The following is an 8,413-nucleotide window of genomic DNA, read 5'->3' as shown; positions in this document are numbered from 1 at the left end:
ACCCTTATTTCATTTTTGGACCTTTCTGTTTCCCATAATTCTTAATTTTACTTTTTCAGAAAATAAATTTTTTCAAAAATAGCAATTTTCACAAAATATTTAACATCTATTGAAAAGTTATTAAATATTTATAATATATAACAAATTTCTATTGCTCTCGTAAATATTTTAATTTATTTTATTATTATTAAAAATATATTTTTTAAAAAATTATATTAAAAATATCAACATGCAATTTTTTTAAAAAAATTATAGTTGTAATGATTAATTTGAATAATTTTTTTTATTCGTATGTTCAAAAGTTCCGTCTGTCTAAGTTGTGTGATTTAACTTTAATTAGTATTTAGTTGTAAGGTTTCAAAATGTTATAATTTAAAATCTGAGGTTATTTTTTTATATTTAATGCATAAATTTTAAGATTTATGCTTTTAATTTTGACATTTTTAACAAAATTATATTTTTAGTTAATTTTTAATTTTAATTACGGGTGAGCATAATAAACCAAAAAATCGAGCTGACCAATTTACAAGTTTCAAATTGAGGATTTTCAAAAAGTATTTTTAAATGTTAATATCGATTTATCTGCCTACTCGTCTGACTCTTACTCATCAACGTTGAGATTCATTTGACACTTTACTATATTGACTACTTGGACCTATGATCATCTATAATTTTAAACTTTAAGCAAAAAATAAAAATTTAAATCATTAATTACAATTATTTTGAATTAATTGGGTGTATTAATAACTATAAGATGTGTTGTTAAAATTTGATGCTCCCAATTATACCAAAAACACTATTAGTAAAGATGGAAAAAACAAGTTTAACATTTAAAATCAAAATTTAAATCACCTTATTAAAAACAAATAATAAGAATCTACGACAAAATTTAGGTAGAAACTTAATTTAAATTTCTATTTTGATATATGTACTTATCTTAGTATTTGTATTTTTAAATATTGAATATTTGTTTTTGTACTTTGATTAAATTTTACATTGAGTCGCTAATGTTAATTTGGATAGAAATGGAATAAATAATCTTTTTTTTTCTTTTTTGTAAAGAAAAACAATAAATAAATGTTTTAAAAATTTAGAGTGAAAATGTAAATAACGTTGAAAAACTACAAAAAGAAATAAAAAAATTGAAGATTTATTGTAATGTTGGAAACTAAAAGTTTAATAAACTTTAAGAGGTATTTTTTAAAAAATATAAAAATTTAGTAAATTAAAAAGATAAAATTTATTAGATATTTTTATTTTTATAATTTATCATTTAAAAATAAAAATATAGAAATGAAAATAATGACTTAAAATGAGTGGAAGAAAGGATAAGTTTGCAAAGATAAAAAAAATTGGAAAATGAAGGGTATTTGATGAAAAATGGAATAAGGAAGAGTATTGGACCAAAATGAAAAAACTTTTTTTTAAGAAAAGAAGAAAAGACTGAAATATGTCAGAAAACTCTGCCACCTGCTTTAACTCTCTTCTCTCTGTTTTCTCTCTATAGAAAGAGAGAGAGAGAGAGAGAGAGGTTTTAGTTTTTTGGCTTTTTCCGATTTGAAAAATTTGTTCATCTTCATTGCATTTAAAATCCTGCAGCAATGCTTTGATAATCGAGCTCATGTTTCCGAAATTCCTATGGAAGTTCATCCACTTCAGAGCTTTCCTTCTTCAGAAACTGGTATCTCTTTCTCTCTCTTTCTCTCTGTTCTTTTCAATTCTCACCATTTTTGGTTACGTATTTTGTTTGTTGTTCTATACCTTTTTATTCTTCTGCTTCTTATTTGTGCTCGTTGTGAATGTTTAGGGAGAGGATTATTAAGGCTGCGGAAGGCAGATGAGGTGGCGACGGCCGTGATGATGATGGAGGTGAAAAAGGAGGTTAATCAGTCGGAAAACGACGAGGTATCGACTCCGGTGTTGCCGTCGATTAATCTCGGTCTTCAGATTGGTACGAATTCGGCGGGAAGTCGAAACGAGAGGAACTCGATTGTTCGTCGGTCGAGGGAGTCGATTCTTACGGCTGGCCAATTGCAGGAGCTTGAGCAGCAAGTTCTTATTCACAAGTATCTGGCTGCTGGTGTCCGTGTTCCTACGCACCTTCTCGTTCCAATTTGGAAGAGTGCTGCCAGGACCTTGGGCTCTAATATCAATGGTATCTACGAGAGCTACCGTAGCTGTAAGCGAGTTTAATTCTTTAAGATAACTAAAACTGTTTCTAATTTCATGCTGCTGTGTTAATTGGAGATATTGATGCTGGTTTCTGTTTCGTATTTCATTTCAAACACGATTTGTGATTTTGCAGTCTAGTTGCTCTGAATTTGAAAACGACCGGTATACTGGAGATTTCATATATTATGAAATCCGGTCTAAATGAATTTGTCAAGGTACTATCTGGATAATAAGAGTTCGTCTGGAAATCTCCGTGTGAAGTAATTCTAGCAAATGCAACGATTTCTTTTTATTTTTTAAAATCTTGCATGAGATTTATTTTTCCATTTCTGATGATCATGTTGATGCAAGAATCATGCCTGAAAATTCTTGATTAAGTAAGAACTATTTCTTTTCACTGATGTTAGGTTTCAATGAACAACTGCGAATTATTGTTATTAAGATAAAATATTTCGTGCTTGTTCAATTGGAATTTAGTCATGTTCTTTTGTTGATTGAACTGTGTTTGTCTTGTCAACTTACCGCCTCTGCGGTTTGTTTCATGTAAACATCTCAACAGAGACGAACGGCCTAAATCACCTTTTTGTGCATTGTCCTTTTGCCAATGCATACCGGTTGTATTTGTTTTATTGTTTTGGTATTTTGTTTGGGCATAGCCTTTATCTGTGACCCATTGGTTGGACTTAGGATGGAACTTTTTGTTTACTAGGAAATTGAATACTCTTTGGGTTTTTTTTTTTTTTTGTCTTTACGTTTATATTGTTGATATTTATTAATTTTTATTGTTTGTAAGATTATAGCCACAATAAAACATCCAAGTCTTGGACTCTATTGATTCTACAGTATCTCTGAGACAACAATGAATTATCAGTTGAATATACTACCATCTGGGGAAATACATATTTGCCCTCCAAATTATTCTCTTACCATAGGAGTGTGTGTGTTGGGTTAGGGGGCAGGGCATCTTTGTTGGACAGCTGAGTTTTTTGAGGATTCAACAAGAGCAATTTCAGAATAATTTTATTTCAATTGTCTAATGAGGTGCTCTTCTGTTTTGAAAACATGGATAATGATCAGAATGAGTGGGGTTTTGCATTTTGAACCAATCTTTTTTCAATTTGCTTGTAAATTTTGTTTCTCTTTATTAATTGTCTGCAGTTATAGGATTCAGTCCTGTGGGATTTGATTACAGAAGTATGATGGATCCTGAACCAGGGAGATGTAGGAGGACTGATGGGAAGAAATGGAGATGTAGCCGGAATACTGTTCCACATCAGAAATACTGTGAGCGGCACATGCATAGAGGCCGACAGCGTTCAAGAAAGCCTGTGGAAGCTTCAGAAAATGAATCTCCATCGAAGAGAATTCAACTCAATATTCCAGACAGAGATGCTAGATGTACTCTTGATGTTCCTACCTCCACCATTTGTGGGAATATCAAAACCAAAAATCACTCAAGTTGTAATTTTACCACTGCCATTCCCTTTCTTCCTGTGGAAGCTGCAGTCCCTGGCCCCAAAACCGTTTCTGATACTCGTACTAAATCAGTTACTGAAACCATTACTGGCAGCATGCACGGTACAGCGGCCATTGTTACCAGCTGTGCTGATGCAACTAAAACCAACAGAATGGTTCCTGCCAGTGCCCCCAACACCACGGCTACATGTATTACAACAGTTCCCAGTGTAAATCCAAATGCTACTAACAGCATCTCCACCGGCTATATAGCCGACTTGAAAGACATTTGCAATATGAATTTTCGTGACAATTGCAGCAAGAGCCGTAACAACGCTGGAAGAAACGATCCCAATATCCAGAAGATTGCATCTCCCAGTCTTGGGTTCTCTCCTAACAGTGTTCTTCAAGGTTTTTAACAATGAACTGTGCAACCAACATTTGATGAAGATTACTTTTGACACAATATTTACTGCTCATAGTCCATTTGATAAAGACTACTTTTATTAGTAAAATCATTCTAGTTCGTGGTGTAGAATACAAATTTTTCATATTGTATTTGATGATCTGAATCCCGTGTTATTTTTTTCCCAGTTCCTGGTTGCAGCAGCTCATTATGTGACAGTAAGATCAACCTTGAACTTGAACCAGGACGGTGTCGACGAACGGATGGTAAGAAATGGCGATGCCGGAGAGATGTTATTCCAGATCAGAAGTATTGTGCTCTACACATGCACAGAGGTTCAAAGAAGCATTTGAAGCCAATCCAAAATGCACCCGTTCTTGCTCCCTGTGTTGCTTCCTATGGCACTATGCTACCTTTGGTAACAACTCCGCTCACTAAACTCGAACCTGCAACCCCGAACACAAATCTTTCAATGTCCATCCAGGTCGACAACAAACAGAGACCCACCAAAGCAAGGAGCAACGCCAGCAGTAGCAGCGAGACCACCATTACCGACACCACAATCACAGGTTAAGAAAACATCGAAAAGGTATGAATCAGAATCCTTTGGCTACGGATAACTTCAAATTCTGCTGTTTCTTCATTTCGGATTTGTACCATTTCAACACATAAACAACAAGACTCACTTTGGATAAATCTTGTGTTAGAGGAAAAAGAAGAGTGATGGTTTGAGTAATCAAATTTTCTTGTTTGGACATAGGGTTTTACAAAAATATGTTTTGCTTTTGGATGATTAACAAACAAAAATGATGCCAATTTTCTTAAGTAACCTTTCTCATTTCTCAGCTGCAGGCATTCATGGAGGATATGATTATGAATATAGTGTGTATATATATACATATATTTTAATTTAGACCCTAATGTGTGTTTAATATGGAGCTATGTGTATTTTGACAAAGTAACTTTATTATACTAAATTAAAGAAATTTATGGCTTGGTTGTGTCGCAAAACTGATTAAATAAAAATTTTAATTCATATTGCAACTTAGAGTGGTTGTGGTAATTGTCCAAATCTTTCATATTCAGAATTAATGTTATTAAAAGAAATTAATTCATATCAAATAAATTTGTTAAAAAGTATACATACACGTGTTCTAACGTAAAAACAAGCTTGCAAGCTTAGCTTAACTACTGATATCCAACGTTTTTTTTTGCATTTGATATAATATTTATTTGCAATCGAGAGATATCGAATCCCATGCCCCTATTGTACTATTGGAATATATACACACATATGTAACGTCTGATGTGTTTAACTACTTCAGTTTAAATCAACTATATATGTTCATTTTTTTGTAACTTAAACGAAATAGTTTTTTTTTTCCCAATGATACTATAACCTAATTATTGTAATATTCTACGTTTGCACAAGTAAAACGTTAAGATTTGAGACAACACAACTATCTAAAGTTTTAATCGACAATATGTGTTTACTGTTTTGTAACCTAAACAAAATTGTTTTTCGACCTAATTTTTGTAACATTCTATGTTTGCAAAATTAACTCGTTAAGATATGAGATGATCAAAATAATACGAAAAGGGAAATTGGAACATTTACCCTTTAGCCTAAGACTGTACGAAGAGGAGTGCAATTAGCAACTCATTTGTACGAAGAGGAGTGCAATTAGCAACTCATTTTTTTAACGTTACGGTTAAATCATGAATACTATTAAATCATGAATACTATGATATTAGAAAATTACACACTGATCTTAATCAAACTCTATTTTTTTAATATAGGGAGGCGTGATTTAAGAGCAATTAGTTAAGAAGTGAAGTGATGAGGAGGTGATGTTTCTACCTGGTATTGCAAATACCAGATGGATCTGCATTCTTGATTATCCATGGATGCTCCTCTATCTCCTGAAGTGAAAGTCTTTTAGACGAATCCTTCACCAATAGCTGCGTATAATTATAACAACATTAAGAACTTAACCAAAATTAATGCATATTACTCCTAATCCTACCAATCAATATCAACAACTTTACTAACCCGGCCTATTAGATCCCTTGCTTCTGTAGAAATACGAGGAGTCGAAGGAAAATTTAATTCAACCTTCCTTATCCTGCATATATGGCACATACAACTATTAAGAATTTTGATCATGTTGTAATCAATTCTAAGAGAACAAAAAAGAAAACGAATAAGTTAGATTACAAGTTTTCCTTGAACTTTGAGATTTCTATTTGATTCATAATCTTTGTTCTTGAACTTTTATGTTTAATAAACATCGACTTTTAATTTTGTTTTAATTTCATGTACCATCTTGGATCTGGTTTTCATTAGACATAAATTTTAACTTGTACCTAATAGATATCTTCTCGAGGACGTATAATTTTTTTTCAAACTTTATGAAAGTATTAAACATAAGGTTGAAATCTGGATTAACTATTAGATATTTTAAAGATTTTAAAAACCAAATCGACGTAAACTTTCAAGTTCAACGACTAAACTAGTTTAGTATTTATAATAGCTTAAACCAGTGGCCACTCCTTAACGAAGATAAGAAACTAATTTCGCTGCTTTCGAAAATTAAGTCCCTAACCTTTGAAACGTGTCACTTTGACTCTCAGCTTCAAATGGAGGGACTCCATAAAGGAATTCATAGCAAAGGATGCCCATCGTCCAATTATCTATGGCAAAGTCATGACCTTTATTCTCCACCATTTCTGGGGCTAAATAATCCAGAGTTCCACACATGGTATATCTCTTGCTTCTTGACTGTACAGCCCATCCAAAATCTCCAATTTTCAACCGGCCCTACAGTTACAATATTAAGAAAGACATATAATATGGGCTTCTTTCTTTCATCGGCGAAGGGCAGTGAAATCCTGATTCTACTTCAATAATTGAAGAAGGGTTTTACTAAGGTTTTAAAAGAATCATGTAATGAAACATTTTCTAAGCTGTGGAATAACAAAAGAAGGAGAGTTTTATACCTCGTGATCAAGCAGCAAATTTTCTGGCTTAATGTCCCTGTGAATTACATCCTTCTCATGGCAGTATGCCAATGCTTGTGTGAGGCTTAACATGTACTGAAGTTCACAAGACAAACATAAAAGAACCCTCAGATAACAATAGATAATGACTAAGTTTAGGCTGCAAGATCTCGGTGTCCTCTATCTCAGTGAAATATGAAGTTGCAAAGTGAAAAAGAATAAAAGACTAATTATAACATGCAAAATACTGAAGTTTATGGGATATGAGTTCCTAAGATTTTGCTTCTGGCTCAATCTTCTAATATCATTCACTTCATTATCCTCAAATAAAAGTTTATAAGGCTATAGAGAGGAAAATTACAGTGGCCGCTTGCTTCTCGCTGAGATGACCATTTTTCCTAAGTTCCCTATAAAGCTCACCGCGGTGAGCGTATTCCAATATCATGAAAATCCGTTCGGCATCATGAAACCATCCGTAGAGACGTAGGATGTTGGGGTGCCGAAGACTGGTCTGGATCTCCATCTCTCTCATTAACTGACGATGAATCCCGTACTTCTTCATCTGTTCCCTAAAAATCACCTTCAGTGCTACTATATACTTGCTCTGGAAATCAAATCGGAGCTCCAAAGGTTAAACAAACATCCAGATATACAATCTTATGTTCAGAAAAGGAAATTACAAAAGAGATTCATGTTGAACTTTAATGAAAACAATCATACAATCGCTATTCGGTACAAAGAATAAGAAAAATCACTCCGTTAGGTCATCGCGAAGTGATAGCAATATGTAGCTACGATAATTTCCAGAAATGGCGATTTAATACACTCAACTTGATTTACCAGAAAGGAAGAGAGGAAACATCAACTCACAACAATTCCATCCATCAGAAGCGGCCAGAAACGACGAAATTCCGCTCAGACTTAGAAGATATTAAGTAGACCAGAACGAACCAAAGCCATCCAAAAATCAATCAAATAAAAAAATCAAAGTACAGAAGGTCTAGGGTTCCAGAATCAACAAAATTTTTACGAAAATTTCAATAAATCAAAGAGAAGATGAGATGAAAGGAAAACGAACCCTGACTTCTCTAGCTAGATAAACCCTGCCGAATTTTCCTTTGCCGAGGGGTTTTCCTACGTCGAAATCTTTCAAGGACCATTGTCGCTTTGGAGATTCGTTATTGTTCTTCGCCAAATATTTCATCGGATCGCCACCGTCGAACTCCGGTTGCTAGAAATCTGAAGACGGAGCAAAGCGAGGGAAATGGGAACGTTGAATGAATTTGAATTTCTTATACTGTGTCTCTCTTACCTTCTTAAACGCATCGTTTCATCGACAGTTGGCGTTTCCTTTCTATTATTGACGTGTAAGCAGTTTCA

At 33.5% G+C, this 8,413-nt stretch overlaps 2 protein-coding genes across 6 annotated transcripts; one reads left to right on the top strand and one right to left on the bottom strand.

Annotated features, from left to right (window-relative positions):
• The first annotated feature begins 1,466 nt into the window (after positions 1 to 1,466).
• On the top strand, positions 1,467 to 5,028 carry LOC101211224 (growth-regulating factor 9). Its single transcript, XM_004133854.3, has 4 exons — positions 1,467 to 1,681; positions 1,808 to 2,179; positions 3,331 to 4,038; positions 4,222 to 5,028. The coding sequence occupies exons 1-4, from the start codon at positions 1,639 to 1,641 to the stop codon at positions 4,605 to 4,607; spliced, it is 1,509 nt and encodes a 502-aa protein (XP_004133902.1). The 5' UTR covers positions 1,467 to 1,638; the 3' UTR covers positions 4,608 to 5,028.
• Positions 5,029 to 5,627: 599 nt separating this feature from the next.
• On the bottom strand, positions 5,628 to 8,323 carry LOC101210975 (serine/threonine-protein kinase Aurora-3). 5 transcript variants are annotated; one of them, XM_031882292.1, is made up of 6 exons: positions 8,112 to 8,323; positions 7,395 to 7,595; positions 7,034 to 7,129; positions 6,640 to 6,854; positions 6,087 to 6,159; positions 5,628 to 5,995 (listed from the first exon to the last, which is right to left on the bottom strand). In XM_031882292.1, the coding sequence occupies exons 1-6, from the start codon at positions 8,235 to 8,237 to the stop codon at positions 5,891 to 5,893; spliced, it is 816 nt and encodes a 271-aa protein (XP_031738152.1). In that variant the 5' UTR covers positions 8,238 to 8,323; the 3' UTR covers positions 5,628 to 5,890. The 5 variants fall into 5 exon arrangements, with proteins under 5 accessions (XP_031738152.1, XP_004133901.1, XP_031738154.1 ...); XM_004133853.3 differs by having other exon boundaries at positions 5,697 to 5,995; positions 7,395 to 7,637; positions 8,112 to 8,321; XM_031882294.1 differs by lacking the exon at positions 8,112 to 8,323 and adding an exon at positions 7,865 to 8,105 and having other exon boundaries at positions 5,697 to 5,995; positions 7,395 to 7,637.
• Between the last annotated feature and the right edge of the window lie 90 nt (positions 8,324 to 8,413).

This window comes from Cucumis sativus, chromosome 3 (genome assembly GCF_000004075.3).
Source record: "Cucumis sativus cultivar 9930 chromosome 3, Cucumber_9930_V3, whole genome shotgun sequence".
In the NCBI taxonomy this organism is placed as follows: domain Eukaryota; kingdom Viridiplantae; phylum Streptophyta; class Magnoliopsida; order Cucurbitales; family Cucurbitaceae; genus Cucumis; species Cucumis sativus.
This window is presented reverse-complemented; position numbering and strand designations above follow the sequence as displayed.